The sequence below is a fragment of the Sus scrofa genome, chromosome 1 (genome assembly GCF_000003025.6).
Source record: "Sus scrofa isolate TJ Tabasco breed Duroc chromosome 1, Sscrofa11.1, whole genome shotgun sequence".
Taxonomy (NCBI): domain Eukaryota; kingdom Metazoa; phylum Chordata; class Mammalia; order Artiodactyla; family Suidae; genus Sus; species Sus scrofa.
This window is the reverse complement of record NC_010443.5, coordinates 95936350-95956145: the sequence shown is the minus strand read 5'-3', so window position 1 is coordinate 95956145 and position 19796 is coordinate 95936350. Positions and strand designations below refer to the sequence as shown.

Below are 19796 nucleotides of genomic sequence, written 5' to 3'. Positions count from 1 at the left end.
GGTGCCCCTGCCTGGGGCAGGATCTCAGGCAGAGGGCAGGGGCGAGCTTGAGAGACAGCCCCCGGGGAGCAAGGAGGAGGTACCTTGGCCCAAGGAAGAGAGGCTCCAAAATGATGACCCTTTGAAGGAACCGTGAATTTCTTTCATCAACTAATTTCCTCAGAGACTAAAATGCTTCATTTAGCAAGACTTGTTCTAGGCTGAAATTGAATAGGTGTAATTGACAAATGCTTGAATTTGGGTGCCACTCTGGGGGAAAAAAATGCCTCTCCACTGGCTCCTCAAACGTAATTATGGGAAAAGATATATTTTAAGGGCTCTTCTTCCAATTCAATTTGGGGTAGGTCCTGACTTCCTTCCCTCGCCACCAAACATACACATACACACACTTTGACAATGGCAGAGATCTGGCTTTCTTTCTCGAGAGGGGAACTGCCAGCCACAGATGAGGCAGCTGTCAGGAAACTAGGCTGTAATCAGCTTTAACTGGCTCACAGTCTGCAGAGGGCACAGACCCTCTTATTCCGACAGTAGCAGGTCAGGCTGCTAGCCCTGGGACGAATGTGGGAGTAGTCTCAGCTGGTTTCTGTTTCAAACATCTTCCTTATGCAGGATCTCAAAGCAAAACTTACACTGCAGGTCTCAACCATTTAGATACGCACATAGAAGAGGGTACTTTAAAATTCCAGATCACGGCTTCAACTGGAGCATGTAACATGTCACCCCCAGCATGAGTTCTAAGGACGGTAAATCAATGAAACGGTAAAAAAAAAGTTAAAACACAACTAAAAATGGTTGGGTTTTTTTGTTTGTTTGTTTGTTTTTTAATGCCAGTCTGAAATGCAACAAGATTGCTAGTTAAGAACAGTATCCCTTTTCTCCACCTAAGTGTTAGATCCCCATCTCTTCGCCAGCATCATAAACCAAGTGACCAAGTAACTTGGAAGCTAGGATGAAATGTGAAGGCTCTTAGGTGGGAACCCAGGTGGCCAAAGATAGGAGTTCTTTCTATGCAGGAGAGCTATTTCAGTGTAACAGGACAACTGACCACCCCAACTCACGGCCCCAGACACCTACTGTAGAAAGATATGGACTAGATGAGATTAAAGTCACCATATCTGTGCCACGAAAAAAAATTTAAAAAAAATACAAAGAAAAAAAAAAAAAAAAAAACAGAAGGCATTCACTCAAATCTTACAATGGGAGGTGGGAGTGGTGGGTGGGTGAGGGTAGGGATAGAAAAGCAAGGGGGGAATCTAAAGAGCAGGATACGACAATAAATGGGAAAACAGCAAGAGAAAAAGCACACTAGGTTAATATAGGAAACTAGTTCTTTATTGAGAGATTGTATATTAGTATTAGTGGATTCTGTGTGTAACAATGTCGTCATGCACACGATACAAAAAAAAAAAAAAGGCTGGGCCCACCATGCTTCCGAAGGGCAACAGAACAAAAGCAGCGTACAATGAGCAGATGGCCCGGGCTACACAGCACAGTACGTTTCAGCAGAGTAACATCTCTAACCGAGCGCTGTACATTGTCAACTGGGGGGATGTAAAAAAATACAGATCATGCTTTAGTTTTAGTACAAGAAAAGGTGAAAAGATACACAACCAAAAGGATATCTGATACAGAAAAAATTACCCACAAAATAAGAACAGGAAGTAATTCAGCACAGCAGAACACGCTATCCCTGTTTAATGGAAAACCATTTTGCTGGGGAATCTTTTTTTTTTTCCTTTTCTTTTCTCCTTTTCTCTTTCTTTTCAGATTGCCAAATGGCAATCTGGGGAGGCCACTTGGGACTTTATTTTGGAAGGGCCCTCGAAGTAGGGGCCTTAGTCTTTCTTTATTGCTGCTGTTTTGTTTGAGTTTTCAAGCAGGTCTAGCCAGCAAGGGAGCAGAAGGGAGCCGGCTGTTAAAGGGGCAGCTCTGAGGGCCAGGGCGGATGTCCAAAGATGCTCTTGATATTGCACAATTAAACAATTAAGACACCACGGCCATGGCTCTCCCTTAAGCCAAGGACCCTGCTTGCATCAAATTTTCAGGGTACCAGCAACCATCATTTCATCACAATTTTTCGTGGATATATATATATATATATATATATACATATATATTTTTTATTTTATTTTTTATTTTTTTGGCCCCTGACTAAAGGTAACCTCTTCACTTATGCCTGGGTGCTGCCCGGAAGCTAGCCGATGGCCACCCAGATAAGTGGGAAATGGGGTGCTACAGCCTCCAAGCCAAAGCAAAAGGAATCCACTTAACAGGGATTTACAGTGCAATGTACTCGGCTAAACAAGATGAAGATACAAAAATGGTTATTTCTCTACATCTATTCTGAAATGGCCTACATCCTATACTACTACAATGGAAACTAAAAAGAACAGATTTAAGCTGGCAAGCTACCTAATAGTTTTACAAGAAGATTGTGGTTTAGGATCTTGTTGGGTTAAGCATTAGTATCCTCTATCAGAAGGTCATGAATTCTTATCACATGCTGCTAAATTTTACCCACAGCCCGACTAACCCTCAGCTCTTACATTTCCTATGGGCGTGTTTGCCATGAAAGTAAACTTTGACTGACTGGCAGAATTTGCTTTGTTGGGTGGCGGGTTTTTTTTGGGGGGGGCGGTTATTAAAAATAAAATTTAAAGGCAGCTGAGCAATTTGAATTTCAAAACATGGAATCAGCATCCTGCAATGGTATTTAGAGATCGGTGGTATTAATGAGGATGATAATGATTTAATCAGGATAATTATACTTTCAGGCTCAACATCCTTCTTAATCATTTTTGAATTTCTGCCTAGTGTAATGTTCCACACCCGTTTTAAAAGGAAATGCCAAGTAATAAGATATAATTGTGTCTTGGGGAGGGGTTGGCATTTCAGGGGCTAGTGCACCCAACCCTCCCTACTCCTATAATTACACACCCACCCCACCCGCGGCCCCCCACTGCTAAGCTGGCCTGAGATAGGGGATACTGCCGCTTAAATAGCAATGCCTTCCTCAGATGGAGACAGGAGATGGTTAAGAGGGGTGTCACAATACAGCTAAATGCGGAGGCAGAAGGGTCACAGCGCACACAGCAGCGAGTTGACCATTCACTGAGCTACACAATGAAGAAAAAAAAAGATTTGATAAATGCAGAATGTCATCATTCTATCATCACACAAAAAAAACTGCAGTTCAAACAGGCCTAAGGGGGCCAACCTTGCCTTGTAGGCTCTGGGGAGAGGCGAGGGGCTGGGGACAGCTGGGCTGGAAGAAAGAGGGCTGGGCTTTTTATTCTCTTGTCCAATAGGGCCCCTGGGGTGCACTAAAGCGCTGGCCCGCGACCCCACCCCCCACTCGGACTTGGTGGAGCAGCAGCCCTGGTCGCAAAGGGAAGACATCATTCTGTGCGTGAGGGAGGGGAGTGGGGGAGGGCCTCAGCCAGCAGGGATTTAAGCAGACGTGGAGTGGGAGAGGATAACAGAAACATTTCCAAGAAGAGAAATGTGAGTCCAGAGGCAGAATACAAAAAGAGAAAAAAAAAAAAAATGAATCTAAATGCATCTCGGATTTGCTTTGGGAGGTGGGAGTTTCTGATTAAAAGAAAATGGAAGCAATGTGAGGTGGGGAGAAGAGGGGAAAATTAAGCTGTTGGAGCAGAATGTAAGGAAAAGGGGATGTGGGGAAGGGGACCGTGCAAACACACCCCGTAGATCACAGTTAAAAACAAAGCCTGCGCCGGCCTGCTGCTTTATCAACGCCTGCCCGCCTGCCCGGGGCAAAGGCCTGGCTTGGGGGCAGCGTCCCACCTTATCCTCACACACAGCCCAACACCAAGGGCCGGCACCCCTCTCCGGCCCGCCCCAGGGGTGCACAGCAGTGCATGTCTGACTCTCCGAGGAGCGCACACACCGGCTGGCGCGCACACATACACACACACACCACACACACGCATGCATCTTGAACCCAAAAATGCAACTGTCATACAAAGACCATGGTGTGGGAGGGGGAGTACAAGGGCGATACACAAAAAGGGTTAAAGAGGAAAAGATGGGACGGGAAGTCGTGCAAGTGCCCACGAGCATGTGGGGGCTGGGGCGCGGGATAGGGCAGATGCCAGATCCCAGTTAACCAGCCATTGGTATCAATGACCAAATAACGGAGAAACACAAACACAAATAAAACGAAACACATATACACCTGAAAGGAAAAAAAAAAAAAATCACAGAAAGCCAAGTGTGTTCACACACACAAACACAAGCGCGCGCACACACACACACACAGTCCTGTATCTCTTTCCGTCCTTCGCTCACACAGGGCTAGGTATTGGGGGGAAGGGGCTATGATTTGAGGGAACCGCGTCCGCCGCAAAGAATTAAAAAAAAAAAAAAATGGGGCTGGGGAGGGAGGGAGGGACTCAATCCGCCAAACCCTAACTTCACCGCAAAAGCTCCCACGAGGGTGACCACCTCCACACTCGGAGGTCCCCCCCAAAGGGAGAGGGGAGAAGCCACCGCTCATTCTGCGTCCTCGAGGGTTTACCCTGAGCCCCCCGCCGCCCTCGGCGCCCGCCCCCGCCCTGGTCCCGCAGCGATCCATGCTCGGAAGCGGACCCCGAAAGGAAAAAGCGATACCTCTGTTTCGCACAGAGCCAAACACTGGAAGCACGAGATAGCCGACGTGGACCAGGACCATCCTGGCTCCTCGCGCGGCGGCGGCGGCGGCGGCGGCTGCGCGCGGGCCCTTTGTGGCGCGGCTCCGGGGCGCGGGCGCTGGCGGCGGCGGGGCTGCGGGAGCCGCCGGGGCGGGAGGCGGAGCGCGGGGCGCGGGCGGCGGTGGGGCGGCGGCTGGCGGGGAGACAGATGGCCCATGGAAAGGCTCCCTTCCCGGCCCCTCTCGACATTCAAAGGCGCTGGGGCCGCAGCTGCCGCCACACAAAGGCGCGCGCAGCCAATGGGAGCGGAGCGCAGCGCGGCGCGGCCTCGCCGGAACCGCGGGGGACAGCGGGGACCGCGGGCGCGCGGGTGGTGGGGGAGGGAGGGGTGACGGCTGAGAAGGAGCCGGCGGCCAATCGCGGTGGCCCGCGGCCGGGCGCGGGGAGGGGGTCAGCCCTGCCGGGCGCGTGGAGCCCCGCGCGGGTCCCTGGTCGCCCGCAGGCCGGAGCGCGCGCGCGTGGAGCGCCCTGCACACAGACACAGGCAACGTGCACATGGAATGTGCACACACCGAGAGGGACGTGCACCCAGACATGTTGAGGTGACTTAGTGCGTGAGGAGAGACAGGCAAGAGCTCCAAGTGCACACGACCCGGAGGTCCTTGCACAGCGCGCCCGGGTCACTCGGGGACGTGCGCATGGAGGCTGGCGCACGTGCGGAGCTGGACTGCGGGCACAAGTAGAGCTGGAAAGCGAGCAAGCGCCGCACTCGGAACCCAGGCACTGTCACACAGACATGCACACACCGACAGCCTTGTTAACCAAACGTGTGCCAAGAACACATTCCCAAAGAGGACATACAATGCAGATATGTACACTCCCAGGTTCCCTGCCTGTCGCGCGGCTTTGTTGCTTCTGTAGAGCACAAAGCTCGCAATATTTGCAGAATTGAAAACCACTCATATACTGAGCTGCATGCACACATTCTATACAGAGACAGGTTCACACAGAAAACCCAGAGCCACCATTTCCCCGACTCTGACCCAGGCACAACCAGCCAAGTGCACAGACACGCCCACTTCCCAGCGGGCAGCCACATACATAATATCAGGGCTAGGAGACTCCTCAGATGCACACGTGGAGGCACAGCCACGGTGTCATGTGTGGCTTGTGGCCCACCTGCCGGGTACAGGCAAGACAGAAGCAAAAAGCCTTCAGCCCACAGCTCAGTGGTAAGATGGACTAAGACATTTGATCCACTCAGCGCACCTGCTGTGAAAACTCCCAGCAACGACCCTCAGACCAGGCTCACAGTCCACACCAAGACCAGAATATGCTCGGGCATCTATAAGAAAAAAAAGGACATTTCTTACACTGGGGCTTGTCTTCAGCAGTTCCTTTATTTAATGGTAAAACTAGATGGTAAAATTGCAGAATGTGGAGCTGTAAAAATCTATTCCAACACAACATGCCTCTTTGAGATAAGGACAAAGAGGCAGTTCATCTTGTATTGTGTCAGGGCCTAGGGAGGTGATGCAGAGCCTACTGAGGCCCCAATGCAGGCGGCCCAGAGAGGCCTCAGAAAGGCAAAAAATGGGTGTCAGTAAAGGGTGCTGGGGAAGGGGACACCTAAAAGGAGCACCTCACCAAGTGGGGGGAAGGTAGGGAAGGCAACTGGGGTTGACTCCAGAAAAATGACTTCTAGGAGTTCCCGTCGTGGCACAGTGGAAGCGAATCCGACTAGGAACCATGAGGTTGCGGGTTCAATCCCTGACCTTGCTCAGTGGGTTAAGGATCCTGCCTTGCTATGGCTGTGGTGTAGGCCCGCGGCTACAGCTCCAATTGGACCCCTAGCCTGGGAACCTCCATATGCTGCGGGTGCAGCCCTAAAAAAAGACAAAAAAAAAAAAAAAAAGAAAGAAAGGAAGAAAGAAAAATGACTTCTAAGTGCAACTTGAAGAAAGAAGAGTGGGAGAGGTGTGGTCAGGCAAAGACAAAGACAGCAAAAGGAACCACAGCCTGGCTTTGCCAAGACACCTACCATATGCCCAGTGGGGACAGCAGGGCAGAATCGCAGTGTATACCTTTCTGTCTCTCATAAGCACACATATTCCTCAGGCCTCCTCCCACCCCCAACACTCCTGCTGCACCCCCCACCCCAATCCCCAGAACTCAGGGATGAACGTAGTTGGAGGAACATACCAACAATCCCAAGCCCCTCTCTTTTTTTATTTTTTCCAGCCACTGCACGAATTGACTTGATGTGGGATCTCAGCTTCCAGCCCAGGAATTGAACATGGGCCACAGTAGTGAAAGGGCCAAGTCTAACCACCAGACCACCAGGGAACCCCCCACCCCAAGCCCCACTCTTCAACCCACACCTGCCACCAGCTCTTTCCTTTGTTGATTATCTATCAAATAAACATAATGCCACCACTAAGAAAAATTTTCAAAAATGAAAAGTCCTTAAGAAACACCTAACTACTATAATTTTTCCCTGTTCTGTTTCAGGCTTTGCCAATATGCATATATATATATAAATATGTAGATTCTGATGACAAAACTGATATATATATATTGTTGTCAGAATCTACATATTTTTTACCCTGCTTTTTAAACTTAACATTTTATCAGAAACATTTTCCCATCCTTCTACATAATTATTATCTTAATTTTCATTTTAAATGTTTTCATAGTATTCCAAGTGACTGTATTATGAAATTACTTAATCATACTCTATCCTTGTGTGCCTAATTTTCTCCCAGTTTTTCATTATCACAAATTGCACAATGAACTTTTTCATGCCTGTAGCTTGTTGCTTTTGTTGAACTATAACTTAGAATAAACCTCTAGGTTTGGCTGGCTTTTTTTTTTTTTTTTCAGCTTTTTAGGACCACACCTGCAGCATATGGAAGTTCCTAGTCTAGGGGTCAAATCAGAGCTACAGCTGCCAGCCACAACCACAACAATGCCAGATCCTTAACCCACTGAGCAAGGCCAGGGATTGAACCTGCATCCTCATGGATACTAGTCAAGTTCATTACCACTGAGCCACAATGGGAACTGCTTGGCTGGCATTCTTAAGTAAACAAATATGGAAAACTCTATGTCTCTCCACACATTTAAAAGCTTTATAGTAGTTCTCTGGAAGCCTAGCAGTTAAGGATTTGGCGTTGTCACTGCTGTGGCTTGGGTTACTGCTGTGGCTTAGGTTCAATCTCTGGCCCAGAACTTCTGCTCGCCACATGTATGGCAAAAACAAAAACAACAACAAAACCTCATTGTCAATGCTACTGCCAATATACAGTGTGCCAATTCCTCTGCAACCTGGTTAGCTTTGGGTAAGCATTCTTTATCTGCTCTTTATACCAGAGCAGCTCACAAAGGCTTGTGACTACCCAATCTGACCTTGACAGCAGAGTGGTTTGGGAACACACTCCAAAATCAGATTGCCTGGGTTCCCATTCTGGCTTGGCCACTCACTACCTTAGGCAAGTTATCTCACTTCTCTCAGCTTTGGTTTCAAGAGCTGAAAAATGATCATGATTATAGCAACCTTCCCCATAGGATTAAGTAAGCTAATAGTTGTGGAGCACATAGAATAGTGCCTGGCTCTCTGGCCCTTTGTGTTTCCCCCTTAACCTGCCCATCTCCCTTCCCCCCCCCCCCCACCACCTCCTGCCCTCCCGTTGTTATTTATGACTGCCTAGTAAACGCATTCGGTGTACATCATACCAGAACACATCCGTCAGACAGAAGCAATCATCAAGGAACAGACCAGCACTATAACTTGGGGAAATCCACTTACTAACCATACTCTTCATATTCACACATGAGAAAACTGCAACAGGCAGAGGCCCACTCTCACCAACATACCCCATTCACACACAGGCCTTCACCTCCCGCTAAGAGTGAATCACTGTGTCAGGAGGATGAGCTTCATCTGTAATGACACCTACCATCCGTCAGCCTCCATGCACCCGTCTGTCTGATGCGGGTAATAGTAAGCCCTGCCTGACCTACCTTAAAGGTTAGTTGTGAGGATCAAAGGTGAAGATAGGTATGGAGTCTGTAATTATTTACAGAGAATTCTAGAAGCATCAATACAGTAGTGTCTCCAAGAATGAAACTAGATTATTGCCTTGCCCATCTCCTTGGTTTACAGAGGCTCAGAAACAGGCTTATGAACGAGGTCAGAACCATTCAAGGCTGAGTTACGACCAGCATCCATATTTCCTGGCACACAGCCTCACACTCTCCTACTTCCTATCTTCTTCCCGTTATGCCGGGCTGACTGTCTTCACTCCCCCTGGCATTACGTAAAGTCCACAGAAGTGCAATAAAACAGATTCTTAAGAAGAGATTTGTAGAAATATCCCGTTCATCACGGTTTTATCTCCGTATGTGCTTCCTGCCCACCACCAAAATCAGTACTTAGAGAATGTTTGCAGGCTTAGCATTTAAGACATGGGAAGAAATATTAAAAATGTAATAAAAATATATAAAATTTAAAAAAATGAAAAGGAAAGGTCAATCTATAATTCAGGATCCAAAATGGAGAAACATGACTTTATTACAGTCAAAATACCACTGCCACCTTGAACCTTGACCCACCCTTTGATCCCTCACTCTCTTTGGTCTCCACTCTGGCCTCTTGCAGAAAGGGTTTTATATAGCATCATATTCTATAGAAGCATCCCTTTTGAGAACTACTCCTTTGGAGCCCAGTATCAGATCTGGGTTATGAACACCATTGCCCTTTTGTCAGCGAATGGAAACAAATCCACCTTGTCAGTCATAGGGACGTCAGTATTTTCAGGACTGATGACAGAACTGTGTTTCTCCAGGTTGTGTTGGCATCAAGTAGACACAGTTTTCAAAATCTGTGCAAAAGAGCTGTGCCTCCATTAGTGCACCCCCATGCTGGTGTTACAATAGCCCCTGTGCTGAATGAGACAGGAAGTCTAGATGCAGCCCGTGCAGATGGAGACCTGCCCCAGGCATTGACAATCACTGGGGAGTTGGTGCATTAAACACAAGGAAAGAAAGAGGGATTGATCCCATGGCCACTTTGCCATAGCTGTGGTGTAGGTCACAACTGCAGCCGGGATTTGATCCCTGGTCCTGGAACTCCATGTGGCAGGCAGTGGACAAAAAAGAATTTTTTAAAAAAGAGGGAGACTCATTTCAGCACTATTCACAATAGCCAAGACATGGAAACAACCTGAATGTCCAACAGATGAACGGATTAAGAAGATGTGGTATATATACACAATGGAATACTCCTCGGCCATCAAAAAGAACAAAATAATACCATTTGCAGCTACATGGATGGAACTAGAGACTCTCATACTAAGTGAAGTAAGTCAGAAAGAGAAAGACAAATACCATAATATCACTTATATCTGGAATCTAATATATGAACCTATCTACAGAAAAGAAACAAACTCATGGACATGGAGAACAGATTTGTGGTTGCTAAGGGGGTGGGGGGGAGTGGGATGGACTGAGAGTTTGGGGTTAATAAATGCAAACTCTTGCATTTGGAGTAGATAAGCAATGAGATTCTGCTATATAGCTCAAGGAACTATATCTGATCACTTGTGGATGGAGGATAATGTGAAAAAAAGAATGTATATATATGTATAACTGGGTCACTTTGCTGTACAGCATAAATTGACATAACATTGTAAATTAACTATAATAAAAAAAAATTAAAAAGAGAGAGAGAGCTCCCAGAGGGGCTTAACCAGGGGTGATGGTACGTCGGAGGGGGTTCAAGGTGGGCTTGAGTCCTGAGGGAAGCCTTCAGGGTAGAGCAGGGTAGGAGAGGAGCCTAAAGCCTGGGTCCCCTTCTGACAGGTTGATAAAATGGGGGAGGCATCTCACCGAGAGGCAAAACTCGAACAAAGGCCCAAAAGTAAACATAGAAGGAGAAGAAGCTAGAGCGGGGTGGGGAGGCAAAGAGGTGAAAGAGAGGAAGAGGGAGGGAAGAATAAGGAAAAGAAGGGGGCGGGGAGGGAAGGGGAGAGGAGCAGCCCAGCACTTGTGGGGAGTAAGGCCAAGGAGGCCACTCACTCCATGGATGGGAATTGGGCCGAGGGAGGGACAGGAGCAGTGGGGACTGGATCCCTCGCGCCTGTGCTCCACACCCACTCACTGAGTGCCAAGATCAGGTGAGCCCAGAAGGAAACACAGAAGATGCCCAGGGTCCACAACTCCTTCTCCTGAAGATCCAGACCCCCTGGCAGTGAGGTAAGGTCCTGCGACTCTGTGGGGTGGGGAGGGGGGCATCGAAGCAGGAACCGTGTGGGATGGCTTTCCTAGAAAACAGAGCTAGAGCTGATTGGGAGGATGCTCCTTAAAAACAAAAACAAATAATGGATAAATAGAATCAAGAATCTATCGTGCCTCTTCCTCTTCTTTTTTTTTTTTTTTTTTGTCTTTTCTAGGGCCGAACCCTGCGGCATATGGAGGTTACCCAGGCTAGGGGTGGAACCAGAGCCATATCGGCCAGCCACAGCCACAGCCACAGCAACACAGGATCCAAGCCACATCTGCGACCTACACCACAGCTCACGGCAATGCTGGATCCTTAACCCACTGAGCATGGCCAGGGATCGAATCCACAACCTCATCGTTCCTAGTCGGATTCATTAACCACTAAGCCACAAAAGGAACTCCCTACCCTGCCTATTCTTCTACAAATTCTGTTTCAGGATAATGAAATATTGGGTGTTTGTTTGTTTTTGTTTTGCTTTTTAGGGCCACACCCACACACATGGAAGTTCCCAGGCTCAGAGTGCTATTGGAGCTGCAGCTGCCAGCCTACACCACAGATCCCAGCAACGCCAGTTCTTAAACTGGATGAGTGGGGCCAGGAATCAAACCTGCATGCTCATGAATGTGAGTCAAGTTCATAACCTGCTGAGACATGACAGGAACTCCACAAGGGGAAGTTTCTTTCTTTCTTTTTTTTTTTTTGGTCTTTTTTTTTTGCTATTTCTTTGGGCCACTTCCACAGCATATGGAGGTTCCCAGGCTAGGGGTCTAATCAGAGCTGTAGCCACTGGCCTACGCCAGAGCCACAGCAACGCGGGATCCAAGCTGCGTCTACAACCTACACCACAGCTCACAGCAACGCCGGATCATTAACCCACTGAGCAAGGGCAGGGACCGAACCCGCAACCTCATGGTTCCTAGTCAGTCGGATTCGTTAACCACTGCGCCACGACGGGAACTCCGGAAGTTTCTTTTTATAGAAGTATTGACTAATAAATGAAGAAGGGATAGGAATGAGAATACCACTTAACAAGATAACAGTTCTAAGCTATGACTCTCGATGGCTGCTAAAATCACCCAATAAGAGACATAGTGCGTGATTCACCTCCTGGTGAAAGAACAGACCGCCACACATGAAGTAGTCATGTCCAGAAAACCTGAGTCTAATCCAATCTCTGGATCTAATTTCCAGTTGATATGAAGTACAGGAAATAGAGAAACATATTAAAAGATACTATTGCTGTGCGCTTAGCAAAATCTAGATCATAGAAAATCTATGGGACACTTTTTTTTTCCAAACTTAAATCATGAGAGGAAAAGGAGATGGAGGGGGACACTATAGAGGAATAAGGGATACAACAACCAAGTGCAATATTCAGACTTTCATAGGATGTGATTAGAACAAATTTATAAAAATAATTGGAGAAATGCAAACACTGACTACATATTAATGATATTAAGGAAATATTGGGGGAGTTCCTTTTGTGGCTTAGTGGAAATAAATTCCACCAGCATATATGAGGATGTGGGTTCGATCCCTGGCCTCGCTCAGTGAGTCAGGGATCCAGCATTGCTTTGAGCTGTGGTGTAGGTACCAGACACACCTCAGATCCTGAGTTGCTCTGGCCGTGGTGTAGGCTGGCAGCTGTAGCTCTGATTTGAGCCCTAGTCTGGAAATTTCCATATGCCTCAGGTGCAGCCCTAAATCGCAAAAAAAAAAGAAGGAATTGTTGGGTTTTCTAGATGGACTTGTGGTTATGTTTACACAGCAAATCCTTATTTTCAGATGCTTTACAGATAATATTAAATGATATCTGAAGGTTTTTACTTCTCCCAGGGGAAGGCTATAGATGACACTAGATTGTCATTGAGTTGATAACTGTTGAAATTAGATGAAAGAGACATAAGGATTCGTTATAGTATTCTCTCTACTTTTGTTTATGTGATGGTTAATTTTATGTGACAATTTGACTAGGCTAAGGGATGCCCAATAGCTGACAAAACATTATTTCTGTGAGTGCGTTGATGGAAAAGACCAAGATTTGAATCTGTAGGCTGAGTAAAAAGATCACCCTCCATACGCACACTGTGGTATATGGAATGATTGGCCAACGGGGACCTGCTGCACAGAGAATTCTACCCAATGTTCTGTGATGATCGATGTGGGAAAAGACTCTTAGAGAGAATGGATGTGTGTACATGTATAACTGAATCACTTTGTGGTACAGCGGAAATGATCACAACTTGTAAATCAACTCTACTTCAATAAAACCCTTTTAAAAACAAAAATTTTTTTTAATTTAAAAAAGGGGGGGGGATTTCCCGTTGTGGCTCAGTGGAAACGAATCCAACTAAGAACCATGAGGTTGAGGGCTCAGTTCCTGGCCTCGCTCAGTGGGTTAAGGATCTGGCATTGCCGTGAGCTGTGGTATAGGTTGCAGACGCGGCTCGGATCCTGCCTTGCTGTGGCTGTGGTGTAGGCACAGCATCCCTAGCCTGGGAGCCTCCATATGCCATGGGTGTAGCCCTAAAAAGCAAAAATAAATAAGTAAAATAAAAATTTAAAAAAAATTTTTTTTTTTAAATCACCCTCACCAAAGTGGATGGGCATCACTCAGTGCACACAGGTCCCCAGTAGAACAAGAAAGCAGACGAAGGGCAAATTTACTCTCTGCTTGAGCTCGGACAGCCAGCTGCTCCTGTCCCGAGACATCGGACCTTGTGCTCCTGGTTCTGTTGCCGAAATTCCGTTTCTGTCCACTGGTGTTGAATAGAAACACGAAGGTAGAGTTTTGGGTGAAGGAGAAAATAGTTTTTATTGCTGCCGAGATTCTTAGGAGGTCCCCAGGGCAGGGCCCAGGAACCTGCATTTTAGCAACCCCCATGCCCCTCCCTGGTGAATCTCCTGCATCTGGGAAAACCCAGCTGTGAGACCTAGACCTTCTGCTCCAAGGCCTTCACTAGGTCTGCTTTGCTCTACTGGCACTAGGGGCTGCTCCAATGCTACTGAGATGGGAAAGCTGCTAAGCCATCCTGGGAAAGAGAGTGACTTTACTGTGGATGCAAACTGTTATATTTGGAATGGATGGGCAAAGCAGTCCTACTGTACAGCACAGGGAACTGTGAATGATGACTGGGTCACTTTGCTGTGTAACAGAAATTGAAGAAATCTTGTAAATCAGCTGTACTTTGTGTGTGTGTGTGTGTTTTAGGGCCACATCCACGGCATATGGAGGTTCCCAGGCTAAGGGTCGAATCAGAGCTATAGCTGCCAGCCTACACCTCAGACACAGCAATGCCAGATCCAAGCTGTGTCTGCAACCTACACCACCGCTCACAACAACACTGGATCCTACACCCACTGAGCAAGGGCAGGGATCAAACCTGTGTCCTCATGGATGCTAGTCAGATTCATTTCCTCTGAGCCATGACAGGAACTCCAATCAACTATACTTTAATAATAACTAACTAACTAAGTAAATAAGAGTGACTTTAAAAATCACTTCCAATGTGGTATATATACACAATGGAATACTACTCAGCCATAAAAAGAATGACATAATGCCATTTGCAGCAACAAGGATGGAACTAGAGAATCTCATACTAAGTGAAATGAGCCAGAAAGACAAAGACAAATACCATATGATATCACTTATAACTGGAGTCTAATATCCAGCACAAATGAACATCTCCTCAGAAAAGAAAATCATGGACTTGGAGAAGAGACTTGTGGCTGCCTGATGGGAGGGGGAGGGAGTGGGAGGGATCGGGAGCTTGGGCTTATCAGACACAACTTAGAATAGATTTACAAGGAGATCCTGCTGAATAGCATTGAGAACTTTGTCTAGATACTCATGTTGCAACAGAACAAAGGGTGGGGAAAAAATGTAATTGTAATGTATACATGTAAGGATAACTTGATCCCCTTGCTGTACAGTGGGAAAATTAAAAAAAAAAAATCACTTCCACTTCTCCTGGCTGTGCCACTCTGGGCCTGCTAAGGGAGAACAAAAGACATTTCTAATCCAAGAGGACTGGAGGATTTTCTTTTTTAAAAGAATCAGATTCTCAGGCCAGCATTTTGCTCTTTAACCTACTTTGTGACTTTGCAGCTGTTGTCTGATGGGCCCGCGGTGAACTCTGGTTAGACTTGCGTGATTCAGGCTTTGCGGGCAGGAAGAGTGGGCTGTGGGGTGAGGTTGGCTTGGGGCCTGAGGCCTCCCACTTGCAGAGCCGTGCTGGCTGGCTTGTTTGTTTTCTTTCTTTTCTTCCTTCCTTCCTTTCTTTTTCTTCTCTGCCAGCCTTTTCTGTCCTCACACCTTCTCATGCGGTGCTCCCTCCAACAAGGCACAGGATGATCAGCCTGTCCTCATTTCATGGGTGAAGAAGCTACAACTCCCAGAGCCTGGGTCACTTAATCCAGGCCCAGGGCACCAGATTCACACCCAGGTGTGCTGCCCAGCCCAGGCGGCTCCCCCACAGGACACTGCTCTTGTTGGCATCTTGTCACTCTCTGTTCCAACCCCTAAAAGCCAGGCTGGTCCCACACCACTTGAGAGATATTGGCCTCACTTTTCAGTGGGACTTGAAGGCCCAGAATTCCCACCTATCTTTTCAACATTTCTCCCCACATCAGGCACAGAGCCTTAAAATGTCCCCATTCCTCACTGCTTTGGCTTGGGGCACTGGTCCTTTCCTGCCTTGGAAAAAAAGCAGTAAATGTTCAAGTAAACATATGCACCAGCCCCCTCTCACCTGTCAGCCTTCTAGAAGCTGTGTCTTCTCACAACTCTGAGACCTGGACTTCAGCCCTCCTTAGCATAGCTTCCCTGCCAGCTGAATTTCCCTCTTGAGACTTTTGCCCCCATTGTCCCCTATTCTGGGGCTCCTGCCCCCACTTCTCTGGAAAGTCAAACTCTCAGAGTTTAATTTCCTCTTGGGCCAGGCAAAGGGATGGATTTCTGGCCTTGGAGGCTACTCCTGGGGAGGTAGAAGCAGGGAGAAAGGTTTAGGGCAGGGGCCCACGCTCTACCCCTTAATGAGGCCTGGAGGGAGATGGAAAGAGGTCAGAAGTCAGTCAAACTTCCTGGGGCTGTCCCTCTGCCAGGCAGATGTGGCCCAGGCTTTGCCCCACATGTGTTCAGGTTGCATCATTAGGGCTGAATTGATGGTTGATTACCAATAATAACTGCTCCAAAGCAAAGCCAGATGGGGAGTGTTCAAACTGAATGAAGACGGAAATGAGCTGCCATCCATAGGGAAAAGGGCTTCGTGGGGGGCCTGGGATCAGGGGCTCTCAGAACCAGAAGGGATGTTTTACAAAATCCAATCCATCCGCCAACTCAGAAAAAGAATGCTCATTGTCACATCACCCACGAGCCATCCCTCAGCCTTTGCAAGAATACTTCTGGTGACAAGGGTCCCCCACTTCACATTTCTGTCCTTCTGGGTCCCATATACACATCTGTACATTGAGGGGTTCATTCGAATGTTCTGAGGTGTCCCTGCCCCCTCCCTCAATCTCTGGCCCTTAGAATCTTTTTTTTTTTTTTCCGTCTTTTTAGGGCCACACCTGAGAAATATGGAGTTTTCCAGGCTAGGGGTCGAGTCAGAGCTGTAACCACTGGCCTACGCCACAGCCACAGCAGTTCAGGATCCAAGCCATGTCTGCAACCTACACAGCTCACAGCAACATCGGATCCTTAATCCACTGAGCAAAGCCTGCATGCTCATGGATACTAGTAGGTTCTTAACCCACTGAGCCACAACAGGAACTCTCTCTAGGCCTCCCTTTTGGACTTCTGACCCAGAGGTCTGGCCCTTTCATGAGCTTACAACAGTCATGGTTGAAGAGAGAGTCTGCAGCATATTCATCCCAGTGCTTCCAGGTGACCGTGAGACATCTGGACACCATCTGAGGTGATAGCACAGGTGACCCTAAGCCATTTCCTGGCAGATCACAATCTGGCAGCCTCGTGATGCTCAGGGCGGCAGAGGTGAGAGTTTTGCAGGTGATGGTTCAGCCAGCAGAGCCCTGGTGTTGTTCAGCTTTTCTTGCAAACCTCCTCACCTCATAACTCCACTCCCAGGTCTTCCTCCGGGCCCAGCGTCACTCATGTTATTTTATTATATGCCCGCTACTGAGGGTGCTTGGATTTGGCATTCCTGGTCCATCTCTGCCAGGACCCCCTCCTAGATTAATACCTCCCACAGCTGGCCCTCCCCTGCCCCCAGCATGAGGCTAAGCCCACCTTGGGTTACTATTTGCATGTGTTCTTTAATCCCTTCCTCCAGGCCCAGGCCTGTCTGTATCACTTTTGTTTCTCTACCTAAATCAGTGCCTGGAACACAGTAGGCACTCAATAAATACTGAATGAATAAATTGTGAGTTTATCTTCAATTCCCACAAGGCATAGCTTTTGTTACAAACTGACTGTGTCCCTGTGCCACACCCCCCCCACCCCTGCCATTCATATATGGAAACCCTATACCCCAGTGTGATGGTATTAGGAGGTAGAGCCTTTGGAAGGTAATTAGGATTAGATGAGATCATGAGGGTGAGGCCTTCATAAATGGGATTTGTGCCCTTTAGAAGAATCACTAGAGAGCATGCTTCTTCTCTCTGCCCTGAAGACACAGGAGATTTCAGCCTGCTACCTGGAAGAAGACCCACACCAGAACTCAACTCTGCCACACCCTGATCTCAGACTTCCTCCTCCAGGACACTGAGAAATAAACTTCTGGTTGTTTACAAGCCACCTAGTCTATGGTACTTATTAATAGCAGCCCTAGGACTGTTTTCTCCCAAGCACCAGAAGAATCTGAGACAAGAAACATCATTTGTGAATGTTATTAGTCAGGCTGCTTTTAACTGTAACAAGAGCAGAAATCTTATTAATTTAAGGCCTAAACCATAAGCTCATTGACTGTTGACTTAGCAAGTCCCATAGTGTGAATAAATATGGTATTAAGATAGGTTCAGAGGGTCAACAAAATAATCTAAGGCCCCATACATTTTCTACCTTTGACTCCACTAACCACAGTGTACTTTTCTGGTTTTATTGCCTCATGGTTGCAAAATGGCTGCCTAGCTCAGGCATCATATCCTCACATGGTAGAATCCAAAACAGGAGGGAAAGGAAAAGGAGAAAGGCTTTGTCTCTGGGCGGCACTCTCTTTCATCAAAATGGAAAACTCTTCCCAGAAATTACACCGCACACTATACCATCCCCTAGCCTAGCCCAGATACAACTCATTGGCCAGAATTGGGTAGCATCACCATCCCTGGACCAGCCATGACACGGGAATAGGATTGCTATGACTGGCATTGACCACCCATGATCCATCCTGGGATTGGCCTAACACCAGTCATACCAATCAATATTCTGTTAGGTAGGAAGAGAGGCGTGACTGTGGAGTGGGCACCAACAGTGTCCCATGAATTATACTCCAGACTCCAGAACAAAAGTTGCCAACATATGGCGAGACGTTATCATCACCAGTGGCTAGTTAACCTAACAAGAAAGAGTCAGCCCCAGTTCTGAACAGAAGGATCTTGGGCCCCCAAAGTGATCAGACTTCAGAGGGCAAGCATTTGAATGAAAACTGGAAGAGCAATGTCAGTGTCTTTCCAGTATGTGGTCCATCCTCCCAGCCATCCACAGCATCCAGCCTCGGGGACCCAAAGGCAACTGTGCTGCCCACTGAGGCTGTTGGGTTGGGCTGTCCTTGGCCACACATGCCTGGGCTCCACCTCCCTCCCAGCTCCCTAAGAAGGAGCTACAGTTTGGAGGGTTCTGAGAGATCTGGACAGGTTGGGGCTCTGTCCCTGGAGAAACTGGCTCCGCCTCCCAGCTGCAGCAATTTGAGAAGCAGCCCGTAACTGCCAGGTGACAGACAGGTGAAGTCAGCAGGTCTGAAGCCTCGAAAAGGATCTGATCACTTGGTCAGATAATTTGAACAAAGTAAGAGAGAAGGCAAAAAGGCAGACTGAACACACATGCCAAAGCTTTCTCCCTTCCAGAATTACCAAAACTAATCAAAAGACTTTTTAAAAGATATAAATCTACAGGGACAGGGAAGACAGAGGAGATTTCAGCAACAAATTTGATAGGCTGGAAAGCAACTGGACAAATAGTAACTAGAAATGGGCAAGCCCAAAGGAGCTGATCCTAAACAACTGGGAAAAAAACGAGAAAGGACCTGATTCCACTGCAGAATTCTCAAAGGGCTCAAGAGCTGACCTCAGGGGTACCCTTGGAATTAGGAGTAGGTGAGTTAACAAAAATTAGGGGATTTGAGAAGCGGCCAGATCCTCCAAGTCCCCTTCCTCACTCCATAGTGCTTCTGTCCCCTTCTCCAGCAGGGCAGGGCATCTGGAGATCCCATAGGAAACTATGTTTTGGAACTGAACTTGGGTCCACCCAGCTGTGCACAGTAGAGCCACTCTACTGACACTGGAAAAAGGTTTTGTCTCTGGGCAGCACTCTATTCTTTGGAGCTTGGAGAAGGCCCAGGAGGCTAAAGTTTTTCTAGAAACAAGAAGTAGGAGAAGGACATGAGAGTTGAGGGGTGGGTTTCTGTCCTGGAGAGGCTCCTTGGGTCCTGATCAGTTACAGCTATGCTGCCAGAGTTCCTCCTACCAGGACATAGGGACCCCGAAGACAATCTGGTTTATGTTTGGCAACCCAGAGTAGGCTCCAGTGTCTTTTAAACAATTCTGCACCATAAAGACAGAATAGCCCACTGACCTTCTAGCCTAGCGCTGAAAAAAATCCCATTCTAAAGCACTTCAGGAGTTCCTGTCGTGACTCAGTGGTGAACCATGAGGTTGCGGGTTCGATCCCTGGCCTTGCTAAG

General features: G+C 47.5%; 1 protein-coding gene across 1 annotated transcript in view; it reads right to left on the bottom strand.

The window, feature by feature from the left end:
* The window catches only part of RNF165 (ring finger protein 165), a 121136-nt gene extending 116377 nt beyond the window's left edge, over window positions 1-4759 (bottom strand). The window contains exon 1 of the mRNA XM_021092574.1: window positions 4636-4759. Within this exon, the coding sequence (XP_020948233.1) occupies window positions 4636-4696 (61 nt within the window). The 5' untranslated portion in view covers window positions 4697-4759. The remainder of the gene's footprint in view (window positions 1-4635) is intronic.